The 26200-nt window shown below is 47.9% G+C and overlaps 4 protein-coding genes across 6 annotated transcripts; 2 read left to right on the top strand and 2 right to left on the bottom strand.

The window, feature by feature from the left end:
- Positions 1–1668: 1668 nt before the first annotated feature.
- LOC112901463 (arogenate dehydratase/prephenate dehydratase 6, chloroplastic-like) lies at positions 1669–3393 on the bottom strand. Its single transcript, XM_025970387.1, has one exon. It carries the CDS (start codon positions 3128–3130, stop codon positions 1880–1882), a length of 1251 nt encoding a protein of 416 aa, XP_025826172.1. The 5' UTR covers positions 3131–3393; the 3' UTR covers positions 1669–1879.
- An 8634-nt stretch (positions 3394–12027) lies between these two features.
- On the top strand, positions 12028–16243 carry LOC112901114 (probable ribosomal protein S11, mitochondrial). Of its 2 annotated transcripts, none has more exons than XM_025969952.1 (4): positions 12028–12257; positions 12801–12990; positions 15267–15403; positions 15489–16243. In XM_025969952.1, the coding sequence occupies exons 2-4, from the start codon at positions 12814–12816 to the stop codon at positions 15958–15960; spliced, it is 786 nt and encodes a 261-aa protein (XP_025825737.1). In that variant the 5' UTR covers positions 12028–12257; positions 12801–12813; the 3' UTR covers positions 15961–16243. The 2 variants fall into 2 exon arrangements, with proteins under 2 accessions (XP_025825737.1, XP_025825738.1); XM_025969953.1 differs by having other exon boundaries at positions 12044–12193.
- Positions 16244–18011: 1768 nt separating this feature from the next.
- Positions 18012–20186, top strand: LOC112899510 (uncharacterized protein At4g22758-like). The gene is made up of 2 exons (XM_025968006.1): positions 18012–18969; positions 19674–20186. Exons 1-2 carry the CDS (start codon positions 18522–18524, stop codon positions 19856–19858), a joined length of 633 nt encoding a protein of 210 aa, XP_025823791.1. The 5' UTR covers positions 18012–18521; the 3' UTR covers positions 19859–20186.
- Positions 20187–21120: 934 nt separating this feature from the next.
- LOC112899509 lies at positions 21121–24634 on the bottom strand. Of its 2 annotated transcripts, none has more exons than XM_025968005.1 (7): positions 23785–24634; positions 23568–23697; positions 23425–23478; positions 23242–23333; positions 22002–22237; positions 21690–21863; positions 21121–21593 (listed from the first exon to the last, which is right to left on the bottom strand). In XM_025968005.1, the coding sequence occupies exons 1-7, from the start codon at positions 24543–24545 to the stop codon at positions 21496–21498; spliced, it is 1545 nt and encodes a 514-aa protein (XP_025823790.1). In that variant the 5' UTR covers positions 24546–24634; the 3' UTR covers positions 21121–21495. The 2 variants fall into 2 exon arrangements, with proteins under 2 accessions (XP_025823790.1, XP_025823789.1); XM_025968004.1 differs by having other exon boundaries at positions 23568–23712; positions 23785–24633.
- Positions 24635–26200: the final 1566 nt, after the last annotated feature.

Below are 26200 nucleotides of genomic sequence, written 5' to 3'. Positions count from 1 at the left end.
GTCATGCTGCATTGCGCATCGACGGTGGCTATTTGAGCTGCCGGCCTCGCCACCTACCAAAACGTTTGGTAGATGAAATAGGAAGCCTGGTCTTGCTCAGCACAGGCTTGCAGGGTAAGAATGGGGCAGAGTCAACCGGTTCTTAGCGGCAGCACAAGAACGGGAGGAGAAAAATTACGATCTCGATCAGCTGAGAAGCGGTGAAAACTCAAAGAAACCTGCATCAGACAGCTTCAGTTTCAAACTGATGCAGAAAAGAGGAGAAGAGCAGATTCAGCTTGGAAGGCTTCCAGATACGCCGAGCCTCGCTTTCGCTGGGTTGGTGTTGAATGTACGCGCGACTTTCTGAGCTTGCGTGCTGCGATATCCCTTTGCGGCAGCATCTATATACTTTTGTCAGAACTTGCCTCTCAGAGATGTTGCAGAGACCAGTACTTTTACCCATGGAGTGGAGATGTTCAGTGAGCAGTTTGTCACAGAGTACTTAGGCTGTCTCCAACGGGAGACTCTAAACGGTTCTCTACTCTATATACAGAGAAGATTCCGTTCTGTATATGCTCCAGCAGCGTTCTCTAAATGGTCATCTAAAATAGAGAACGCTACAGGTTTCCTTTATACAGAGAGATTCTCTCTCCTTTTCAATATTTTTTCTTTACGTTTTAAACACTGAATTAAATAAAAATAAAATATGTCCATAGCATTTGAGGTATGATAAATACGTACGTATAAAAATTTAGAACAAAATACGTTTCTAATAAAGGGTTTAATGTATAGAGAACGAGATTTAGAGAACGTTGTTGGAGAGAAATGAGATATAGAGGAGAGAATCTTGCAGAGAAGTCTGTAAATAACGGATATAAAGAAGTATATAGAGAACGATGATCGGAGATACCTTAAGGTTCATGACATCGCAATCGTATTGTTTAGCGAATCATCAGCGCGCTAAACCCTCGGTTGGCACGCATTAGGTGGCCCTGGCACGGTCGTCCGCGGCTGGATCTCAGCATCACCGATGGCAACTCTTCCATTTGGAATACTATACAATAACTGATTCGCACCCTGATACCCTCTCCTTCTACGGGGAGCTGCATCCATCTACTGGTGCTCGTCTCTGTCGTCCCGGGACAGCCTGTGGCTGCCGTTGGGCTGCGTGGGCGGCCGTCGTCGCGCGGCGTAGGTGCGACGTCGCTGCGCTGGGGTCCGGCCTCCTCCTCCGGCTGCTGGTCACTGAATTGCGCGTGCCCCGTCAATGCCTCACCTCACCACAGACATGTGGGGAATGAGCCTACTTGCTCTGATAAATATATATATTTGTAAGCGAGGACGGGTAGTTCGCCTCCCTTTCTTTGAAAAAGGGGCCGGCGCGTGCGCGTGCCCTCGCTGACCGCATCAACGCAATTTTCACCTCCTTTTCGTGACCTTCTCATTCGGGTTCGAGGAAATGGGTGCGGCATGACGCACAGCGCCGTGGACTGGATGCGGCCGATTGGCCAAGAACGTGCAGCCAGCAGCCAGATCTACCAAAGGGAAGAATATGCTACTGTCACTTGCCACCTACTTCCCCATTTGGGAGATTTTACCTGCATGTTTGAACTTTGAAGGTTTTTCCTTTGATTTAGAACTGCAAACTTCGCATAGCTACTACTCAGGGTTTCAGACACAGGCATGGACATGAGTGTCACCTATCTCACAGGTATATTCACCGCAGATGAACTTGGAACAGTTACACGTATTACCACGATTAATAAAGGTAAAAATCAAAATCAATTGCTCCCGGGCAGCCTAGCGGCGAGGGACGAGTAGGACGACATGACCGGAAACCAACGTCCCTACTCGACGGCTTCTCCTCGGGGGGGCTGCAGTTGCAGAACAGGAGCCATCAGGATGAATCGGAGGAGGAAATGGTGGAGGAGGACCCGGCGGTCATGGGGGTCATGTCCATGGGGTAGCTCCCGAGCACCCGGAGGAAGGAGGTGTACTCCTGGACCTCGGCCAGCGCGTTCTGCGCGCGGGGCTCGGCGAGGGACGCCTGGAAGTCGACGTAGAACATGTACTCGAAGTGCTTGGCGGTGCCGACGTTGGCGTCGTCGACGAGGCGGATGGGCCGGTGGCGGTGCGGCCGGCTCTCGATCTTGGTGAGCGAGATGTCGCGGAACGCGAACGCCGAGAGCACCTTGAAGAGGACGGAGGTCCCTTCCTTGTCGTGCGCGAAGACGATGCTGGTCTTGAAGGGGCGGTCGGTGCGCGGCACGACGGGCTCCCTGGCCAGCATCACGAAGCGGGTGACATTGCCGCAGTCGTCCTGGATGCCGTCGGCCAGCACCTCCATCCCGTACAGCTCGGCGGCGCGGGAGGAGGCGATGGCGGCCGTGTCGCGGAGGCCGTTGGCGGCCACGTACTCGGCGGCGCCGGCGGTGTCGTCGAAGGCCTCGCGCACGACGTTGAGGCCCATGGCGGTGAGCGTGTGCTCGCACTGCGCCAGCGCCTGCGGGTGGCTGATGACGCGGGTGAGGCACTCCTTGCGCACCCCCGGGAGCGCCATCAGGCAGTGGTGCACGGGGAGCTGAACCTCGCCCACGATGTGGAGGCGGTGCCGGAGCAGCAGGTCGTAGTTGCGGTGGATGCTGCCGCCCAGCGAGTTCTCCACGGGGAGCACGGCGCGGTCGGCGATCCAGAGCTCCACGGCCTGGAACGCCACCTCGAACTGGTCGCAGGGGATGGCGTCGCACTCCGGGTACGCCTTGCCGGCCGCCTTCTCGCTGTACGCGCCCGGCACGCCCTGGTACGCCACGCGCAGCTGCGACCCGTGCATCGGCGCCGGGGACAGGTCCGCGATGCGCAGCGGCTGCGGCAGGTTCTTGGCGCCGCCGTTGATGCTGCTCACGGGGACCAAATCCAGCACCGCCCCGTTCTGCGGCGGCGCGGGCGCGGGGGGCGCGACGTGGCCGTTGACGGAGTGCGCGCCGAGCGCGGCCACCTTGCTGGACAGCACCGCGCAGCTGCTCTGCCACTCCGCCCGGCCGCCAACCACCGCGCCCTGCAACGAGCACCGGACCACGCCGCCGCCCCTCCCCGGGGCAAGCCTCGGATTCTGCCCGACCGGCGCCCTGATCATACTCGCCGCAGCCATTGCCCCACCAATCTGTTCAGCTATCAGCTCCGCTCAGCTAGCTAGCCTCGCCGCCTCTGCTTTCGTGCTCTGCTCGGTGGTGGGAGGAGGGGATCCGCGCCGGGTAACCGGGTGGGTAGTTGAAGCTTCGGAGCGAGAAGCTGAGGAGGTCCCGGGCGGGTTGGCCGCGATATATAGGTGGCGCCGGCGATTGGTGATTTGGTTTGGTCTGAGGCTCGGAGCGTGAGGGGTTGGTGGGGGATGCGTGGAGGCGGGGCGGGGGCGGCGGCGTTGGTTGGGTCAGCGTCCAAAAATATATCTCCGCCACGCCACCGCACCAGCCAACTAACCCCCCCGGCTCGCCGTGGAACGAGACGGAACGTGCAGTGCATTCCCCCTCGCGTTGCCTCGGCTGTTTCCTGCGTCCTGCGCCCGCTTCCCCTTTTCGCTGTCGCTTCTCGGAACAACCGCAAGACTCCGCACCCTCCTCACACTCCAGGAAAATGTGTGGGGGGCGTGTGGAAAAAATACGCAAGACTTTGCGATAGCGTTAGTGCAGGGTAAAAGCCAAGCGCGGCCATTTCAGGCGACTGCAACAGATCCAAAAACAGAAATCCTTTTGAAAAAAAAACAGTTCCAAACAGAGCCAATGGAAGTGATAACCGGCAGAAAAAGGTGGAGTTATCTCTAGATTCGAATTCTGAATTTCTGATCGAGCCCTGAAGCCCTGATGGCCAAAACTCCGAGTGGGCAGTTAGTCGTTAGTCCCGACTGTAGATTCGTTGACAGCAACCTGCTAGGATTTCGACGAGCGCCCGCATTCAGCGCCGGAGGTGGTGAGAGCATGAGCGACGGCCATGGCACACATTGGGTTCGGTTGGTAATCTGAACTACTGAACGTGGATTGCGAGATTTGCGGTCTAAAATTTTACTCAGGTTTCATACATTGACATCTCTCTAACTAAATAGCTTTCTGAGTTTGAATTTTCTACTAAATAAATACCAAATTTCGAAAGGGGATTGAAAAATCATAGGGATACTACACAATACACATCTCAAAATTATGTGTCCTTCACTCTATGCCAATAGGAGAGTCCATTTTCATTTTAACTGTGCATCCTACCCACTCTCCTCCCACCTTTGATTGTCCCTAAAGTAACTTCCTTATCCGAATCACTACATTTTGTCACTAGCCCGCCGTTAACACCGTCCACTAGCCGTCATCCGCCACCCCATTGTAGCATCCCACCTCACCTTGCAGCTCCACCATTTTAGGTGCCTCCCTAATCTCCCGGTTCGAATTCTAGTAGTGCACACCTACCATTAGGAGACCTAAACCATAAAATCCTAATCCTAATCCCTCCCTACTGCAATTGATGGTGATGGAATAAAATCTTCAGTTAGCCTGAGAGGTGTGCAAACTAAAATTTTTATATTTCAAAATTGACCTTGCTTAAGTAGTAAGGAGAAATTAGATCTGCAAGAAACCAGCAAAAACTGCTAACCGCTGTTGGCTTATACTCCTCCTTGTCACAAATAATTGTCATTTTAGATAGTGATATGCTCATTAAGAGTTCAAGTTATAGCAAAATATAGTAATTTATAATATTCTTAAACTACTTCTGGAAACAGATTTAACCATACCATTTTTTAAGTTCATTTGAAATATTCAAAGAGCTATAGATGTTCAAAGTTCAAATGTGTTGAGTGCACAAATTCTCAAACAAAGGAAGTAATTATGTCACTATAGTTAATTCCTAAGCCAGATATTTATATTTTTTTGCCATTAGTTATTGTGTAGTTTAAATAATTATATGTATATTTTTAGGTTTACCATGAGAAATATTTTCATAATGTGAAATTTGCATGTTGTTAAACTATACGGATTTTTAGGAACTGATGGTCAAAGAGATAGAAATTTTTTACTTGGAATAAAGTTAAAACAACAAAAGAACTGATTTTTCCCTTGAATGTAAACTACCCTTTTTAAATGGGAAATTTGGATCCGATAAATGTGTGGCGGACAAGGCTCCTTGAAGTATTTGGTTATACGTGCAAGACTGAATCCACTTCTTTGCATGCTCCATAGAGGCCATTAGGATGATGTGGGAGTCAAAAAATTTTACTCCAAATTTGCATATTTAATTTCATTTCAAAATCACTGAGGCCACCCATAGTGGATGCTTTTTGAAAGCAATTTTGCAGGCCTCCAGCCATCGCAGGCTCGAAGCAAACGATGCCTGGAGAAAAAGTCCTACGAGTCCACTGTATTTTCCTATGCTAGTTGAAACATTTGCAAGTGGAAGTGATGGAAAAGAAAGAAAATATATCGATGTTTAATTCGGCTATGGGATAGAATTATAAATTATTCGTAGCTCTAATCTACTATTGGGGCAGCTAGAGGCCTAGTAGAGCCTAATAAACTTGAGCGAAAAGGCAATACTGACCCGCACATCAGCTTAATTATATTAAAAACTGCTCGTACAAGCTTGGCGAAACTGATCATGATGAGAATGCTGGGAAATATTTGTCTCAGTTGTCGAGGTTAAAAGAGAGCAAAATAGGTTAGCTAGCACCACTTGGCACACCATGCTCGCGATGTGTTCGACCGTTGGGTAGCAAGAGCTAGCTCCTAGTCGTATCATCTGCTCTCCTCGGAAAAGGAAAACGGCTGCCACGATTGATCGATCCCGGCGATATTTTTCCAACCTAGAAGTTTCAGGACAGTTTTGTGTGTGGGTGGGTGGGTGGGCGGGTGGGGGTGGGGGGGGGGGGGGGGCGGCGTTTCTCGCATCACATGGCTCTCCTTCGTCACGTCACGGGACAGCATCAATCGCTGCCTCCCGCTGCGCCCAGATGAAGCCAGACCGGACACGATCACACGTATGAACTCCGTTGGCCGGATTTGTGCCGGTCCAGTCCTTAGTTTGGAGAGGTACGCCTGCATCGTTGTCAGCCTGCTGCTGCCACCATCAGTACGGCCCAAGCAGTTACCGTGTGTACCGATCGTGTTCTGAGGTGTGCTCGCGTTCTCTGGTTAGGATGAAAATATGAATATGGATATTCGAAATATTCGATAACCATATCTGCTTAAATATAATATAGATATTCGTATCCGTATTCAAATTTAATGTGGTAGTAAAATGGATACATCTGAATCTAATTTTTATTATTTTTCTCTATCCGATTCCACATCCGTCAGTAAAACTATTTAAAAAGTTATTTTTATTTCCCATAACCAATGTTATCAATTTTTATAATAAAATTATAGGAAGATTAAATTTACTCGTAAATATTCTTGTTTTATCTATTTATGGGTCTTTTATAATTTTTATTATATATTAATAAAAAATATTTATATATTTATTGAAAATATATTTCGATTTCTAATTTTGATTTTTTATATTTATTTGTTAAAATATTTGTTGATAAATAAGCTATTTTTAACAAGCTATCCTTGTTATATTGTCATACTTTAGTTTGTACATATATAATAATTTATATTCTAAAATTGTTAATAAAGAAAATAGCTAAATGTTATTCTATATATTGAGTAAATATCCAAATTCGAATCTGAATCCGAGGCATCCATTTCGCATTCGTATTCGAGAATATCCGAATTTATATCCGTATTCGAATTAAAATATGGTAAAAAATACTATTCAAATCCGATTCCATACATATCCGATCCGCTTCCATCTTTATTTGTGGCCATAGAAGAACTAAATGATGATGAAAGCCCGTCCAGCAATGTCCTGGACATGGAGTCTTTTTTTTTTTTAGAATCGTCCTGGACATGGAGTCAAGAAGGCAGCGCGTGCGTTAGCCGGGCGCGCGCGGTGCGAACGCGCCCGACCGATCCGAGGGACGAGCAGTGCAGACAGGAGGACCGACCGACGCGAAGACCCGACCGTTGGCGACCGCGAGCTGCAGAGGTCTCCGCGCGCGGGGACAACGACGACGAGGAAAACTGCCCCCCAAATTCGCAAATCCATCGTAGGACGTTTCAGCCGCAGCCCGAAAGATTGGAGGCGGCAATGCCGGCATCATCCGGCGTCCGGGAGGCCGGGAGCCGGCGGCCGGCGCGCGTGCTGCCAGAGGCTGCCACTGCAAGCCGCGCGGTCCTGCCTGCGCGCGCATCTGGTGCCCGCGGCGAGACGTGGCGCGCGCTCGTGCGGAAGGAACGCCCTGACCGACCGGACCCGGCTGGCCGGCCCGGCCGGCGTGGACCCAAGCCAGGCCAGGCCCCAGCTTGCTAACTACCCCGGCCCGCTCGCTCGAGCGCGCGTGGCGTGGCGTGGCGTGGCGGTTCCCTTTCCCTTCCGCCGCCGCCGTCCCAGCCACAGAGTACGATGAGGCCCTCCATGGAGTAATGCACGAGTCGCCCGTCCTCGTCGTGGTCCTCACTGAATTTCCTCTGCACTCCACCGAAAGCGGGAGGGCCAGACCGGAGAGGCAGGACCGGCGACGCGCCCTCACTCAGGTCTCCTACAAGTGTTTATTTTCTTTTTTGAAAAAGAAGTCTCCTACAGGTGTTGGCTCGTTTGTGGCTGCCGGCCTTGGTCGGTCTTGTTAGTGTGGCCACTGCCTGTGTTAAAGAAACCATGACGCAATTATTTAACACAACTACTACTACCACCACCCCCGTACGTCCACATAAACAATATCTAGCTTCTTCGGGAGCTCTTTCGTCACCACCTAATGGTTTCTCATAGCGGGTTTAAAAAAAATGATTTGTCATTGGTGTTAGGAAGTTTATATATACAGTGCAACAATACAATCGAATTCCTCCGTCCAAAACAAACAAGTTTGTCCCAAAATAAATAGATATGTAGGCTGCCAAGCACTGCCATCTTTGAGATAAGGATCAGGATCATGTGAAAAGACCGTTTTTGCACTACTTGTGCTTCACAATGAATGGAATTTGAATGGTCAATGACTGACCCTATTTGTTTTTTCATGAGCTTATTATACTAAGAACCTCTTTGTTTTGAGCTGAAAACTAACCAACGAGTACCACCGATCAGCGTGCCAATAACGAGAGAGCACATGGTTAACGGAGGGCAATGTCATCTTTCCACTAATATAATCAATTTGTCTGAATATTTTATAATTTTTTATTTTGAGATGGATGGAGTAGCTACTTGTACGTGGAAAAAAAACTCAACCCTTCGGGGTAAGAGCTCCCTGAAGGTATTGTGATTAAGACAAAAGACAACCTCGACCACGGATCGAGAAAACCTCAAATGCGGTTTTTGCTGGCGAGGAATTTTTTTTAAGCACCAGCCCCGTAAATTCGTTCCGACTAGAATTCAGAACCCGGATCTACTGGGTACTATTCGGATCCTCTAAATAGAGGCCCTTTCAAGCTACTTGTACGTGCATATACCACCCAGCGTGCCCCGCGCGCCACGCGACGCTAACTACGTACGTGCTACCAGCTTATGGCCCGAGCTGAGAACGGTGCCCGGATGATGGTTTAACTGGGCGTACTGCAACAGACCACGATAACCAGCGGAGGATCACACACACACATTTTTTTTTTGAAACAGACACACTCTCACACGCGTATATTGACACATCGGTGTCGAATAAAGTCGCAACGGCATTCGTCCGTTCATGTGCTGCTCTGACGTGTCACCTGTGGCTACTTGGTTGCGGCGCGTCCATCTCTGCTCTCTCCTAGCCCCGGAGAGGAAGGGAATGGTGGGAGCCGGCCGGGTCCCCGCCGGCGGGGGACGGGTGATCGGCGAGGCGTTCGCGCCCTCCGGGTTCGTGCGGCCTGCAACCCCCAGCCTCTCAGGCGCTAGACGGGCGCCGTGGCGCGTGCCCTGCCATCCTGCGCGCACGTCGTGCGTGACATGACCCCAGTCGCGGATCGGGGCTCAGATGCTCATAGGCGATAGCTAGCTGGCTTGGAAAATTAAAAAAAGAAGACAAGGATTACTTCTTTTTGTGATCAGATAACACTAAGAATTCTTTTTTTTTTGGGAGAGAAATGATTGCACTACAGATATGATTGTCCTTGGCTGATCGCATGCGTATGTTGCGAAACACATGCCGAGATGCAGACATGCATATAAAATCCCTATACTATAAGTACTTGTCCTGTGCTGCAACTCGTGCACAAGATGATGATGAGGCCCCCTGAATTCAAGCACGTGCGCGCACGTGGGGGGGGCTGCTACTCGTCCTTCGGGGGCAAAAGATCACGTGGTGCTGACAAGGCCGTCGCCTGGGCATCAATTCTTGCGCTACGATGCACATGCGCACACATGTACTGTAGGTCTGTAGCTATACTGTAAGTGCTCTGTGCTGCTACTAGAATCAGCTCATGGAGCATGCTGCTCAGAGGGGGCTTAACCAGTGGCTAATAAACAAATCGCTCCATTACCCAGCTGTTCAGACAGAGAGAGGAAGGAAGAAGCCTGGAAGCCCGGCCGCGTCTCCATCTTTTGCGCACATGTGACACGGGGCCATATGAAGATGGACTGGTGTTTAGGACGGAACAAAGCGAACCAGTGTGGGTTGACCGCCGCATTATCCTGTGGGCTGATTCTTCTTCTGAACCGTTGTTACTCTCGGCCCATTCTAGATTTCTATGGTGGGCTAGATATCGACCTTTTTACGCTTCTCATCCGGCCATCTCGCATCTTGATTTTATCTGAAACATGTCAGGGCGTGTCACTGTCATGTAAAATGGTGATCGATGTGCTCGTAGTGACTCCGTCAATTTTAAGATCAACCGGTCTAATTTTTAGAAGGTATATATAGGAGAAAAATATCCAAACATGCATTCGTAAAGAAGTGTGTGCGCAAAGAAATTTGCATAACCTATCCTATGGAATGTGCGCACGGGAGGGTGGCATGGAGCTAGAAGAGGCGAGGTGCATGAGCGTGCACATATGTTCTTTGTCATTAGTTCTAGATTTCCATTGGAATAAAACTATTTCTTAAGACTGATTGGAATAGCTGTTGAATGGACATATATTAATTAAAGTAGGTCTTTATTTTTCATATTTCAACAAATTCGGATGGCCAATGATACAAGGGTACATTTGTCTTTTGGATACTGAAATAAGGGCCTGAAATAATGACGTTATCTGTCTTTATATCGAGTAGAGTACTCATTTTTTTTTAAAAAAGGACAAACATGTAAACTTGAAAAGTAATGCAGCTAGAGATCAAAACTGGATGTCTTTTGCAGTGGCCTTCTTTTTTTTTGCCAACTTACAAACATAAGAGGCATCATGATTATAATACTGTCATACGTACATGTTTAGAGGTGGTAAATGATCTTAAATTTTAGTCTAGATAATCTAAGGACCAAGCTTTAAAAGGGTCGGGCTCTAATCTTATACAATTTTGAGCTAAAAATATATAAGAGCCAAGTTGAATTGCGAAGAGAGCACTGGGGCCATGATCCATTACCACTCCTGTACATGTTCCAAAACCACATAGAAGGATTTGTTGGGCCGGTCCAACAAACTAGCTGATAATCTCAACGCATAATACGAAAATCCAATTTTACAATCGGCCGCTAGTTCTTGATGCAGTGCTTGATCTAATACGGTCCTAATTCCCTCCCCAGCGTACCCATAGGATGCAACGCTCGATCTGACATGGTCCTAATTCCCTCCCAGCGTACCCATGTGGCAGGCGCTATCCTAATTAACCGTACCACCCTCTTCTATTCCATTCTGTTTCTCCCTTTCATCTTTTCCGTTCGGTCACACACACTCTCATTCTGATTTTCCTTTTTCGCTTTCCTATCGAGCAGCGGTGATGGGTGAGGCGTGGCGTGGCGGAGCACGCGGAATCGCAGGCAGGGGCCGTGCTCGCCGGAGCGTCTCACAGGATGGCTCACTCGCGCGTGGCGACCTGCATGATGGGCGCTGGTGGCCGTGCGAGCGGCGTCGAGCATCTTTGCATGGCAGCCCATGAGATACGGTTGCCTGGCGAGCGGCATAGTTGACTAGGTGCACAACATCCTAGTAGAGATAGCGGGCGAGCACAGGAGTGTGATTCGCTTTCCCCTTCCTCGTTCGCCGAGCGGCGTGGTGGAGCTCTGGGGAGGGTTTAATAAGTTTCTTTTGTCATAATTCTATTTCAAAACTTTGGTTCATATTTTGTGTTCACTAGTTTTTCACCTTCTCTTTTTCTCTATCTCATATCCAGATTATGTGCACAACTTTTGTATGCACAATTTGTTGTTCACGAATCATATAAATAAAAAGTAGTTCACGAATTATGTTTATGACCGTATTCACAATTTTTACATATATATATATATTTATGTGTTTACAACTTTTATCTACATAATTTATTTTTCATGAACAAAATTTGTGCACAAGTTATGTGCATGTTTTTTGTTCACTAGTTATGTAAAAAATTTGTGGGCACCATTTTGTGCTCACAAGTTATGCAAGTTTATATATAAATTTTTGCCTCTAAATTTCTTGAGTGCAAATTTGTGTGTATAAAATTTAGAGAAGCTTTGCGTGCGGAAGAGAAAAATGAACGGCAGCCGGAGAGGAAATGGAGAGTACGCACGTAAGAGAGGCTGGGGAAGGGTTAAGAAGTCGGAATACTTCTCGAAAAGGAAATTATAGAGATGTTGGAAATCGATTGCTGATTAGCAAGACCCCGCATAACAGGCGTCTGTCGCTGTCCAAGATTTAGTGTTCCTTTTAAAATTGATTCTGAAATTTTCTCCTTAATGAAGAACGTGTTAAGCACCGTCGATAAAAAGAAACTGGTTCTTGGTCGATCCGCTGAAATAATGGTTGAGATCGAGCAGCAAACGCCAGCACGCCACAGCCCACAAGCCCCGAACCCCAGAACTAGTCACGAGATTGCCCCTACAGTGTGGAATAATAACCCGCCTCTGCCATCGTCTAGTAACGCCGTTAGGGTTCAGCCACTCAGCATCCCCCGACTCGGCCGCCGCACCAGGCACGCGACGCGACGGCCGCGCGCCCGTCGTCCCAACGCGCACTCCGCCCGACGCCCTGTACGCGCAGCTCCCCTCCGTGCGGCCGAGGACAGAGACGCCGGCGTGGTGCCCCGAGGATAGCGACGCCGGTGAGCCGCGGATCCACCTCCAGCCCTTCCCCTACGGCCCCATCGAGCTGCTCGCGGATCTAGGGTAAATCGGTTTGATCTTCCCATCCGGTTTCAGCCATTTCGCGAGTTTATGCACTCGAATACTCGATGATTCTAGATGCGGGAGAGAGGTTTGTATGGCTTGTACAGTGGTTTTGACTCGATAGGAGAGTGATTTTTGTATAGCTTGTCCAGAGGGTGTCGGTTTAGCATCTAGCAATTTTAGCAATGGTTACCATCTTTTCATACATTCTTCAGAAAGGGATTTTTAGCACCCTAGAAGTGCCTGAATAGCGACACGGTCATCACCCAGTGGGATGCCTTGATTCCGTTGTTGCGGCTTTGGTAGCATGATTAATGGTGTAGTTGCCTTTGTAAATTTGGGAACATGTCATTATACAACCAGCACAGACCATCGCCCAACACAAAATCAGACTGCCAACTCTCAGCTTCTCAGAAAATAACTGCACAGAAAAAACAGAGCTAAAGCAGCTCCACTCTGTTTCTTTCTTTTGGTCTCTCTTATTCTTCTCAGATCTGAAATATTTTGGCTTGACTTCTTCTATTCTTCTTGCGTCTTGAGTAGGAGATCGAGGACAATGGCCATCTTCTCATCCGCCCACCTTGCCCTCCGCCGGTCGCTAGCGGTGGCGCCACGAGCTGCATCTCTTGGGGAGAGTCTTCAGCAGGCCTCAGATGGATATTTCACACGAAGGCTGCTCCACGGCCAACTCCTCCCGCGCTGCTTCACCTCGGATGCATTTGGACCCAACAAGGTATTTCTACCTCATCCCACACTTCATCAATTTCATCCTCGATGTGTTAGGTTAATCAAGCCCCGGGCACGGTTCAAATGTCTGTTTTTGCTGTAAAAGAAAGGCTCCATGCATCAGGCCCATTTCTGTTTTCCCGGTGAAATAAAGGTTCCTTTAGGTGTGCCCCTTTCTCGAATGAGATGCAGTAAAGCTGTCGTCTTCTGAATTCAGCTTATGAGTCAACTGTCATGCGTGCAGAAAATCATTTTATCACAAAACCCCCCTTGAAACACCTCTTTCCTGTAGTGCCAATATTCGTTGGGAAATTCACCTTGCCCTGCTACACATTCTTCCCAAGCAACCCTTTCCTTTGTATGAATGATCTCATGAAATTGGTACAGCTAAATTAAAAAGAATGCTGCTATGTTTGATATCTCGCATCAGTTTATTGCGATTGAGATAGGCTGGAATAGTAGGTGCAGTTTGGAGTAGGCCAAATTGCCTCAGTACCACTATCATGAACTCTGTTTGCAAATGTACCATCAATTCCACCTGGAACTAGTTTACCTACTTAGTTCCCAGTTTTTGCTCCATCTAGCACTGACCCACATGGTTGGCAATGAATGGTTCAGATCGCACATAGATCCTCTTCACCATTTTGCTCCGTAATTGGTTCTCCTCCTGCGGTCCACCTCCCATCTGGCAGTCTGCAAGAATTCCTGGCTGTAACTCCTCTTCCCTCCTGCTCTACACCACAGCTGTTCCTGACATCGGAGGTGCTAGAGTTTTTTGTGGCTGCAGTGGGCACCTCATCCATGCTGCCAGGATCTTGCAGCTTGGCCCGAATTTGGTGTTGCTCCTCCACCCGACATGGGAGCCTAGCCCAATCTCGCACAACAACTGGGAGCAGCCAGCAAGGAAGGGAAGGGAGGCATTGGACCTGGAGTGAGGAGGAGGACGCACATGCATGATGGCTGTCGGAAACATGAAGGCTGGCCGTGCTGGAGTCACAGCTGGGGGTGCCAAGGCAGGAAGAGCTGCCACAGGCAGGACGGGAGGGTGGCGGTGACAGTGCTGCGGTGCTGCTGGACAACAGTGGAGAAAGAGAAAAGATAATGTTAGGGAGGACCAGGTCTGTTGTGAGCCGTGGATTTTGAATCGTATGACAGTGCTATGACGTAGCAAAGATGGGGAATGGATCAGTGGTAAAATAGTAATCTGGAGCTAAGCAGTCGTATGTTTGCAAAACGGTTTGTGAAGAGTACTATAAAGGCAATTTGGCCTTAGGTCTTAGGTGTAGGTCCAAAGTGTTAAGAATATCCTACCGCAGGTCGGGTTGTGTTTGCACTGTGTAAAACAGGCGCAAATATGATTTATATCTAGGGTGCCTGTATGTTTGCACGATTCTTGTTCTTCTATTAATGCAATGATACACAACTCTCCTGCATGTTTGAGAAAAAAAATCCTACTAGAGGGAGTACACCACTTCACTCTTGCAATTTCATATTATCAAAGTAAAGTTTGTTGATATTAGATTTTTTTATGGGTTGGGATTTTTTTAGTGTTTTGATGTAAAACGTGTTTAACAATTTGATCCCAGTCTACTCACCAGAACATGTAAATTTGCTGCCAATGTGGCCAATTTCCATCATGCTACAGCTTTGGTGGTGGCATTGATGAATGTTCAGTCCCTCGTGTAATATCACTATCACATATTGGTGTAGGTTTCTCATCTCCAAGCCTACGCAAGTGCTGATAAATATGGGTGCAAATTGGTGACCCTTAGGTGCACCTCCAACCCTCTTTAGTTCAAATTTTTATACTGCTTTTCTAAAATTGGATCTCATTTTGGAGAAGTAGTACAAATATTTGAACTAAAGAGGATTGGAGGTGCACCTAAGGGTCACCAATTTACAGCCCTACTGATAAATACACGGGTGTATGCGCCATGAATAAAGTAACTATGAACTTTGCGTTGGAGCTTGAAATTTGGATGACAATATGCATGAGTCAGCTACATTTTCACATCAGTTCCTATAAATAAAATTATATAGCTTTCCTTTTCTTTATTTTCTGTAAGAATAGATACTTATATTTCTTTGTAAACACGTCTGTGGTACTAGTGTTGACCATACATGAAGTGCTGTCCGAGACTTTGCTTAACTTAGATGCTCTATCTCATTTTCCATTCTCCACATGAAGTATTAGAATTATGCCTCGCTGATCTTAGAATACCGAGATTGCATTGCATCAATCACTACTGACCAGAATTGTGACAATGAATTATGCCTTTCCAGAGTTCCCCGCCTTTTGGGTCTGAAATTGCTGCAGAATTGAAGCCACATCAGAATTTCAACAGATTCAATTCTATGCGTCAAGATTTACATTCTAGGACACAGGTCAACTTCAATAATGCAGATAATGGTGGAACAACGTAAGTAGGCAACTGATATTTCCATGTACACATGTATATTTGTTTAATGACTGATCATTGTCTGTAATCCTGACTTAACATAAAGGTTAAAGACAGCTGGTGGAGAGAAACCTACCCTTGGGGGGCGCTTTCCATTTCCTACTTCGCGTATGTTAAATGAACGTGAACAATATTCACAGAAGAAGAGAGATTTTATCCATGTCTTACTGAAGAAAAATAAGACCTTTGTGACGGTGACAGATGCTAGTGGTAATAAAAAGACTGGAGCCTCTGCTGGTTGTTTGGAGGACAGAAAGGGTCGATCTCGTCTCTCTCGATATGCTGCTGAAGCCACTGCTGAACATGTCGGGCGGTCTGCCAGGAAGATGGGTTTAAGGTCTGTTGTCATGAAAGTGAAAGGGGCTTCTTTTTTCAAGAAGAAGAAGAAAGTGATCTTGGGCTTTAGGGAAGGTTTTCGAGGGGAAAGAGTTAGAGATCAATCTCCTATCATGTACATCCACGATGTCACCCAACTTCCGCATAATGGATGCCGACTCCCGAAACAACGCCGGGTTTAGTTCTCTGGGAACTGAAGTCAAATTTGAGTAGGAATAAGTCGAATTTTTTAAGGTGATCTGGAAGGTTTTTGTAAGCTGCCTGGTGTTAGTCTATTTGACTTAATACGGACATGTATTACGTCTCTTGGCTCTCTACGACTTGTTGGGCTATACAACCTGGTTTCTGTCTGACTTATGCTATTCAGTGAGTTATGGACAATTCTTTTTTATGGGTCGAATGCTGATACAGAACAGCAATCTGAACTGTTGTATGATAGAAGTCCTGATTTGACAGTCGCGAAAACCCACCCTATTTTGATTTTTTTGTTTTTGTTTTCGAGGAAGTAACGGAGTGTAACTGTTCCGACCTGGACATGTCATTTCTCTTTGTTTATCGCAAGGCGCGGAGAAGCCAACGTGGAAGAACCCTGTATTTTCATCACCAGTTCTTGAGTTGTTTCTATAGAAGTTCGATTATGGAAATTTTCGGACACGCTGGGGTAACTTTTTGTTCCAAACTTTGATTTTAATGATCTTGGATGCGTTGGAAATCTTATAAAGACCTCTACAACAACTAAATTTTAGGGTCATATAAATTGAACCAATTTCATATTCATGAAATGATTCTAATTGGGTCATCTTTATATTCCGTGCTTTGATGGCTTATTTCTTTTGATGTCTCAGGTTCTCTTGTATTCTTATAATGTCTTTAACATGTCTATGTTCACATGAGGTATTTGATCATCCAAGTCCATCATCTCGAATCCATGAGACACAACCCTGTACACTAACAAATAGTGTTAGCACCATTGACTGTGTTATCATTGAACCACCGAAATCACATTAACCTTGACTAGGGTCATTGTTTTCTTCAAACCCCAAAAGATAACCATGCTTAGTTGTCTTCGGAGCTCTACTTTTAACTCGAATGTGATGTTACCCATAGTTTGTGATTTTGCTCCTATCTTTCTATATTGGAGAGCACATTTAATCCCATTCCATCAAGGAGCACTTAGCGGTGTCAATTCCTATTTAGCTGAGGGCTTCATGATTTTACTTTTTTTTTACCTCAAACATTTCAACAGATTAAAAAAAATTATTTTTGCGGAAAGCATCGGAGAAAAAAAAGAGAGGAGAGCCGCCACGTTGCACGCTTGAGCCTTGACGCCTCCACCGGGTGAGCGGCCCAACCAAATCGTAGGTGCTATGCCTAGCTTCTGGAGAAAAATTTGGTGCCCGCCGACGTACGGCGGAAAGCAGGAGCCGCAGGTCCGATCGTGCAGGTGACGAGCGATCGGATGAAGGCGCATGCGGCGGCGAAGCAACAGGGGCGAGGAAGGGGTGACCGATCGACGCGATGGGGGCGCGAGAGGTTGAGGACGAGACGCCTCACCTTGCCTAGCCTAGCCTAGCCTAGCCTAGCTAGCTACGCACCGGTCGAGCAGCTGGCCGGTGAGGGCGTAGGATGGCCGCAGCAACCAGCAGGTGAGGGCTAGCCACGGGAGTTTTAGGGGCTGTTTGGATGGCTGCTTTAGACGCCACACCGCGTCTAAGGTGCGGCGGCCGATTTGGCCGCCACACCTGTGGCGCGAAATGTGTGGCGTGGCGTGGCGTATTAGGCAGGCATCCAAACAGCCCCTTAGATCGGATAGCCATGAGTTGGCTACAGTGGCGACCCTGGACGGACGCACAAGTGCTGCTGGCCGCTGGCGTGTTCCACGAGCGTCGAGCGTACGCGCGCTCTGGATCGTCCACCGATGGTGCTGGAGCTTCATTTCCTGATGGAAACAGGAAACCGACCCGAAGCGCGCGCGGGGCGGCAGCACGAGCCGGGACTAGTGGTAGATGCGGACGACCGAGACTGGTGCTGCGGGCGCATTATCTAGGCGAGCGGTGTCGTCGTCTCGTCGTCATCGGCGCAGAGCAATCAGGCAGGCAAGGCCGCCCCTCCCAGCCCCGCCCTCCCCCAGTCGCGAGCTCCACCGCCCTGCGGGGGAAGGAATATTGGGCGCCTGCCCGATCGGAACGCGCGAAAGGGCGGCGGGGCTAGCTGCCGCGCGGCGTCGCGGGCTCGCCAGTCGCCGTCCGTCCATCCGTCGCCATCGCCGGACGTGTTCAACGCGACGGCAACCATCGTCGTCCTGGCTCACCTCGACTGGTGGCTCCCAGGACATGGGCTAATTCGACGCATTCTCCCGGAGTCAGAGATTCCTGGGTGATTTCCCAGTACAGTACAGGGCGCTAATCCAATTATTGATGGGAGGGAGTCCCGTCTCTATATACGCGCGCCGTCCCTGCCTTTCTCAGCTTTCGCCCAGGACAAATCGCCCGCTGGCTGGTGGTTGCTTGTAGGCAGCCTCTCTGATCCCTGGTCTCTCGGAAGGTTCCCGCATGGTGACCGCGGCCGGCTCCGCCTGCAGCATGTTCAGCTTCGCATTGGCCCCCTCGTCGTCCCGCCGCCGCGCGTCCTGCCGCCACCGACCGTGACCCGCCCGCCCGCGCGTCACCAGCTGGTCTCGTCGCCTCGACCGCTCGGAGCTGTTCAGGAGACCGGTGCTAGCGGCACGCGCGACGAACGAACGATGCCTCCTCTGGCGCCGCCGCACGGCGAGAGGGGCGGCAGGCAGCGGCAGGAAACGGCGGCGGCTACGGGGCCAAGCGCGGCGGCTCGGCAGCGGTCGGCGTCGTTCCACGGCCGCGGCGTGGAGCAGCGGCACCAGCTGCAGAAGCAGCGGCCCAAGACGCTGCCAGACCTGCTCGCTGGGGTGAGGAGGGCGAGCTTCCGCTCCGGGTCCCCGCCCCCGCGCGCCGGCGGCGAGACGGGGAGGAGGACGCCGAGCAAGGTGCTGGTGAGCGTGGCCGTGCAGCGCAGCTTGTGGCCGCTGCACGTCATGGCGTCCGCCGAGTGGACCGTGGCCGACCTCGTGGCGGCCGCCGTGGCGCTCTACGTCAAGGAAGGCCGCCGGCCGCTGCTGCCGTCCGCCGACCCGGCCGCCTTCGGACTCCACTACTCCCAGTTCAGCTTGGAGAGTACGTTCCTTGCATCTTCAATTCTCCTCTCCATCACGCTACGCTTTGTCGCTTTGATCCCTGCTTGTTACTACTAGTGTTTTTTACTGCACTCTCCGTCTCTGCTTTCATTACATCAAAGTCTCTAAGACACATCAAAACGGAGCTAGCAGATCAACACAACTTACCCCCAAGCTGCTGCAAATAGAAAAAGATCATTTCATCCAAACTTCACTCGATGCATTGAGTTGTCAACAACTTATCCTCATTTTGTTGACTTGTGGTCCCATGGACTTGCCAGTTTTTGATGATCTGTCAGGGCAAAGCCACAAAAGAGTGCAGACCGCGTAGCAGCACGGTTTCCTAGTACAAGCTCGATTTGCTGAACTTTTGCTTTAAGACAAAAATGGCTCATCAGTAATATAGACAAAAGTCAGCTACTTGTTCTAGAGTTGACCATAAAATTGAAATGACAAGGTACCCTCAATTAATCTTCACTGTGTGTGCGTGCAAAGGAAATAAGTTAGTTAATGATGCAATTAAGGAAGAGTAAGCCTAGACTAAATATGACAAAGTTTCCTAAAAGTTGTAGAACAAGTGTTAAAAGAGGCTAAGACAAGTAAAATTTTAACTGGAGGGAGTAGATATTTGGATAGGCCCTCTTGTTATTTCCATAATTTTAGTCCTCCATTGAAAATGTTATCTTTGTTTTAAATAATGCTTAGGTCTGGACCCAAAGGCGAAGGTTATGGAACTGGGCTCCAGGAGCTTCTTCCTGTGCCCCAAATCTTCAGCTGCCGGTCAGGCTGCTTCATCGTCGTCCTCTAATGGAGCCAGCAAGGTCAGCACAGTGGCGTCAGGGAACGCACCAGCTTTGCTGAGCTATATGCAATTCTGGCCGATGATGTAATCAGCTAGCACCCCCAGCACCAGCTTCCATCCATAGTAAGAAAGCGTCTAGTGTCCTGTATTTTCAGGAATCAGGTCCAAAAGAATCTCCCAACTTTTGCACTTGTGAGACAGGTGGCTACAAGAACATTGTAAATGTGTAATGTATAAAGTTCAGAGGATGAGACTATAGTGAGTAAGGTGCATGTGCGATTGTGCCAAAAGCCTGTGCCTCATGTTACACCCCACATTCAGAAACATATCAATTTTTTTGTGTAATTAGAACAGTTATTATAGTGGCAAAAAATGCTGTTGTTATCTTATGTAAATTAACTATTGTATGTACATCAGCATACAGTCAAGAAAAAAGCCATGACACAGCCGAGGAAAATGACCGACTGACCTTGTATGGGCCTTGCAAGTGCCAGAGAAATATCTTAAATATCCATGCCACCACTGCCATTCCTTTTTTCGACTTTTGCCTTTGTCCTGCGCTAGGAATAGACGATAGATGCCATAATCAGTTGCTAGATGCCATCGGCCTCTGTGTACTGGACGCACCCAATGCTTTACCTGTAGAACAGGAAGCTTCATAAGATGAGACACTAGTGTGTTGACATCTTGTTAGGTGCAAGTGCAAACTGTGTCATGCCAGATTCTAAAATTTATAACATTTTTATGTAGTTTGAAAATTCCCGTGGGAAAAAGTTGGTGCGATAATCTTGTGCTAATTAACTGCTGTACCTGAGTCAAGATAGCAATGGTGCCGATAAGGAAAATGATTGACTAACCTTTGTACGGGTCTTGAAACTAGAAAGCGGCAAGGAAATATCCAAATATCCACAGTTCCACTGCCTTCATTTCTTCTGTCCTTGTTTTGTCTTGCTCTTTGATGAAGATAGAGGACACAGTCAGCTGCTAGGTACTATCGACCTCTGTCTTTGGATGCACCAGACGTTTATCTGCAGAAAAAAACATTGATGTAGCGGTTTTGTTTTCCATCTGGAGAATAATTTGATACATGCTGGGACAACTTACAAGCTAGTGAAGAGGGGAGACTGTCAAGTCCCATCGGCCACTCTAATTCATGATGTACCGAGATCCAGGGTGGCACTCAAAACACTGGCATCTACAAAGTTCTTCATTGAAACCAATGCTATCGAGCTCTCAGCATTAAGTATCATCAGGTACAAAGAAGTGAAAACAAGCATCAACACTATATAGAACCTGACATCTTCCGCGCAATAGTTAGTAGCATATAATATCTTATCATTGAGAAACAAATAAAAAAAGATTGATTCTTGGAAGGCAACATGCATAAAGATCGTGCGAGAGGATCTCTCAAACACTACAAATTGAACAATAGCGTTACAGCTTACAACACTACATTCTGATTTGGGTACCCGTGAGCAACTTTACATAAGCCCTTCGACTAATCTACAGACCACATTACAAACAGGTATTACTAGATAAATACTTTTTTCAATGTGGATAATTGCCAACACAACACATAATACACAACAAGCATCTGAGGGAAATCAAGGTGCAGGCTTCCATCTGATGTTCACCACTCGATAAATCCATGCAAGCAAAGAATGCATGATGGTCCCCAGAGTATTGGCATGTCCTCAAGCTGTGCTAGAGTAAATCCTCATAATCTTAAGTGATCCTTCCAGACTGGTCAACTAAGGTGCCTATTTGATCTCCACAAATCGCTCTGGATATGTTACCAGGTTCTAACATATTAAAGATGACAACTGCAAGAATGTACGGACACAAATGTCATCTTATCTAAACTGCTAATACATCGGCAAAGCAACTCTGCAAATAATTAGTTGATAAGAGGTACTAACCAGGAATGTTGTTCTCCTCACAACAAGTTACTGCTGTCATGTCCATTCTGCTGAATCCTCTTGCTGCTAACTCCCTGAAGGAAATGTGCTCAAATGGCGTGTTACTATTGCCTCTAGGAGGGCAACCATATTCATCATCACCAACAATACCTTTAAGGACAACATCTGCATTGACTGATTGAAAGTGCATCTAGTCAGATTTCCTCTTCATATCAGCTGAAGCTTTAATAGAAACAAAATTAAAGCTGTAAAGAACGGGACGCTGTATGCACAAGACCACTGGACAAGTCAGAATAATGAATAGAAGCATACTTTCAGAAGCTCTTAAGGCAGCAGCTGTATCTGTTGTGAAAAGTGGATTCCCTATGCCAGCACCAATCCCACCAAAGATAACAACCCTCCCTTTTTCAAGGTGACGTATGGCTCGCCGCCTAACGTATGGTTCTGCAACTTCTTGAATCGTCAATGCGGTCTGGACTCGTGTCTCCACGCCTATTTTTTCTAGTGATGCTTGAAGAAGCACCGAATTCATCACTGATGCCATCATTCTGACAATTAAAACGGGCAGGTGTAAGCATATACACATGTCACTGAAATAGCAGTTCACCAAAAGCCCTTGACTACTATAGAAGGAAAGCTAGAATCCGAATGTGCGTAATGTAAGATGAATAGATGTGGAATTTTGTAGCTAAAAGATGTATACAAAAGAAAACCATGGACACTGAGCTCCATTTATCATTATTCAGTTAAGAGGGAAAGGTGTGTGCCTACTGAAACCCCATGTGGCAGAAGACAAGTTACCAAATTACAAGTTCAAATGATCATGCTCAGTTCTCTGCAGTACAGCACTAGTGAGTATTAGTACACTTGCTGGCATGCTCTCCTGGCTTAATGGGCTTGGCTAGTCGCGACTAGTCATCCAAGTCGGTCCACAGGCTACTTACTCAACTTGACTTTACAACTTAGAAAAATCTTGAATACTATATAGCATTCTTGTTTCCATTCAGGCCTCCATCACAGACCCAACAATGCAGATGACCCTAAAAGTAAAAAGAAAAAAATGTCTTTGTTGCAACTTGTCAACAATTTGTTAGGAAATTCAAGAGAACAATGTTGTCAAGAAAGCACCAGTGACAGCATGACCTTGCTAAAAAGCTCTTGTGGTTCTTAAACTCAGTGACTCACTACACAATATTAAATTAGACTCTACACTGATCGCATATGGCTCCAGCGAGACTATGAACTTGAACTGGCACTTGCCAATATAATGCCGGTTTAGCACGATACATGAAGATTTGCTTAAGGAAACATCTAATGGATTCTAATCAATAGCACAATACCAGTTGCTCGATCAATCTGTCTACTGGAATACAACCAAGGCCAAGCCCTATACTGTCAACATTCAATGGCACACCATGGATGTTTACATTACGAAGTAAAACAACGAAATGTTTGTCTCATTCTCTAGGACCCATCCAAATATTTTTTGGAGCAGCAGACAGGACAAATATCAAAAGGAAATAAAAAGGAGAAAGCAATGTCAGCAAATTACCCGATTGGGTACGTTGAGGCTCGATCAGTACCAGTTGAAGCTACCCAATTGTCACCACAGAATATATTCCGCCCTCCTACCACAATTGCCACCTAATAGGAGTGAATGCAATATTAATTTGACAAGTGTTGTTGCATATCAGAAAAATGCACCACTCAAATCAAATGTATGTGCTCTATTTACCTCCACACCGTGATGGCACGCCACTTGAACTTCTCTAGCAATCAGCATTATAATCTGACAAGATGACAAGTTGAGTATGAAACAATCAGGAGTTCAGGACAGCATGAAAACCAGATTTATCACCAGCAGTTAATTTATACTACCTTGGGGTCAACATTTTGAGGAGCTGCTCCTGCCAACGCAGTGCCCCCAATCTTCAGAAGCACCCTCTTCCATCTTGGATTTGAAAGAGGGTTTGTTCTGGAGCTACCAACCACAGTAGGAGGGCCAGTGCTGGAAAGAGGATACCTACAGTGATAAAAATTATCTGAGACCTGTAGATCCCCAAATTAATCAAGCAAAAATGTAAAAACGGGCCACCTTTTGCTGCCGTGCTGCTGCTGCTGCTGCCTCGGTTTTTCATCCTCTGCTACGGCAAGCGGCTTGGAGGAGGCAGGAGACGCAGAGTTTCCGACGATCTGCTCCATCTTCTTGAACCAGGGCCAGTGGCTGACGGCGCCGGCGCCGGAGCTGGCGAGCCGCTGGCATTCCACCTTGTAGCGCTTCTTAAGGTTGTCGATCTTGTTCTTACATTGCTCGACGCTCTTGCCCCCGGTAGTCTTGCCCTGCCCGTCGGTCACGGCGCCGGCCACGTCCTCCCAGTCCCGACCTCGCAGGTTCCCCCGGTTGAGCTGCTCGAATCGGTCCGTGTAGGCGTCGAGGAGGCTGCTGATGGCGCCGTCCGTCCACTCCTCCCGATCCTTACGGTAGTCCGACGCGCCCGAGCTCGCTCCTCCGCTGCGGCCCTTCTTTCCCCCGCCGCCGCTGCCGCCGCTGTTGATGTAGGAGCAGTACTCGCCCCCATCGCTGCTGAACTCGTCGGGGCGCTCCCTGGCCCGCTTGGCGTGGTGCGCCGCCTTGCCGCGCTCGGCGTGGTGGTTGCTCTCCTCCTGGGCCTGCGAGAAGGAGCCGGCGCCGGCGCCGGCGCCCGCGGCCACGGCCGCGTCGGCGAAGCAGAAGGCCTGGACGGGCGGCGGCGGCGGTGCGGGCTGCTGCGCGGCGGTGGCGGGCTGGGGCGGGGGAGCTGCTGGCTGGTGGGCGTCGTCACCGAGGAGGCCGAAGTCGTCGTCGCAGGAGGCCATGGATGGCCGCGCGTGGCGGCGTTAGGGTTACGCCGCGGGCTCCGCTCCCGGCCACGGCGGCGGCGTTAGGGTGACGACGTTACCCCCGGGGGTGGCGCGGGTTAATGGGGCGGGCGGGCGCGTCCCACGGAGCCGTTACGGCTGGCTCACGGCTCCGTCACCGCGGGCGCGTTACACGTTGCGAGGGGTGGGACCCGCGTCGGCGAGAGCGCCGCGGACGGGTCCCATCGGCCGGTTGGTCAAACGGGAACAGGATGGATGAGCCGGCAGCCGGCAGCCGGCAGGGAAGAACCAATGAGCCACTGACAGGCCATTTTGAGCCGATCCAAAATACTAGCACTGGCTTGCGTACAAGCAAGTTTTGGAGAAAATTTCGATGCGTAAAAAAGAATTTGCCGCGGAAAACATGCCCCCCCTACCCTTCATGGAACCTTCAATCAAAATACCTCAATTTTTTTTTTGACACGGGGGCATTACTTGGACCTAAAATACTCTTGATTATTATCATTTTCTCCCTTTCAATTTCAACAGAAATAAAGGTGATTGGCGTGCCGCGTGCGTTCCAGAGCCCTCGGCTGTGTAGTAAAAGTGAAAGGATAAGGATTCAGTAGGCACTGGCATGATTAAAACATTCTATGTATCAAAGAATATGAATTTGTTTGCCTTTTTTTTAAAGCTGTTTGGTTGCTTGCAAAGTTAAGACACAGTATAATTCATAAGCATTATGTTCCGCCGGCCGCACCATTTTCAAGTGGTATGAATCAAATAAGTTTTGACACTAAAATTGGTGCAACAATGGCATGAAATGGAACAAGTTTTACACAGTGATGACATGAGTCTAAATATTAGGAAAACAATGGCAAACAGCAGAATTGGTATTTGCCGAATTGCGTTAATGCATTAGCTGTGAAGGCTAGAGAATTCCCAGATAGGCTTATAAAATATCATACAATTGTTCAATATAGCTCGGTTGATTGCAGGGAAGGATGGCAATACAGGACAACATAAATATCGAAAGAGCATTCAAATGTACTCCCTCATCCAAAAAATAAGGTATTTTAGTTTTGTCCTAAGCCTAACTTTCCTAATTTTGAACAAGTCTACAGAAAAATGTACCAATATCTAGAACATCAAATTAGTTTCATTAAATACACCATTAAATATCTTACTAGTGCATTTATTTTTTTATTGAAGCTACTAATATATTTTTCTATGAACTTGACAAAACTAAAACAAATTACATTTTGAAATGGAGGGAGTAGCTAACAGTATTGCCTGTAATATTTCAAAGTACCTACTTACAACTGAACCATCAAATTCAGGTGAAAGTGCTGAAGTGCAGATCAAAATCCATCTTTGGTTATTGAAAGATGGATATGATCAAGTGTACCCCTGGAGATGGAAACTCATACAATTGAACTCTGTAAATGTAGAGTTGTATACTAGTCAAGATCAAACTGAACTGTCAGTTCACATAAGGCCATAACCCTAACATCAGATAATTCAGATTCTAAGAAATGTTTTCCCCTTGTCCTCAGAAAGAATCACAACACCAGCAATGTTTGAAACACAAGACATCATGCTTTTCCACGCAATGTGGAGATAATTGCAGGAGCTCCTTTAGCAATATGATTTGACAACTCAAGTTCCAAATT

This window comes from Panicum hallii, chromosome 7 (genome assembly GCF_002211085.1).
Source record: "Panicum hallii strain FIL2 chromosome 7, PHallii_v3.1, whole genome shotgun sequence".
NCBI lineage: Eukaryota > Viridiplantae > Streptophyta > Magnoliopsida > Poales > Poaceae > Panicum > Panicum hallii.
The sequence above is the reverse complement of the archived record's forward strand: the minus strand, read 5'-3'. Positions and strand labels throughout refer to the sequence as shown.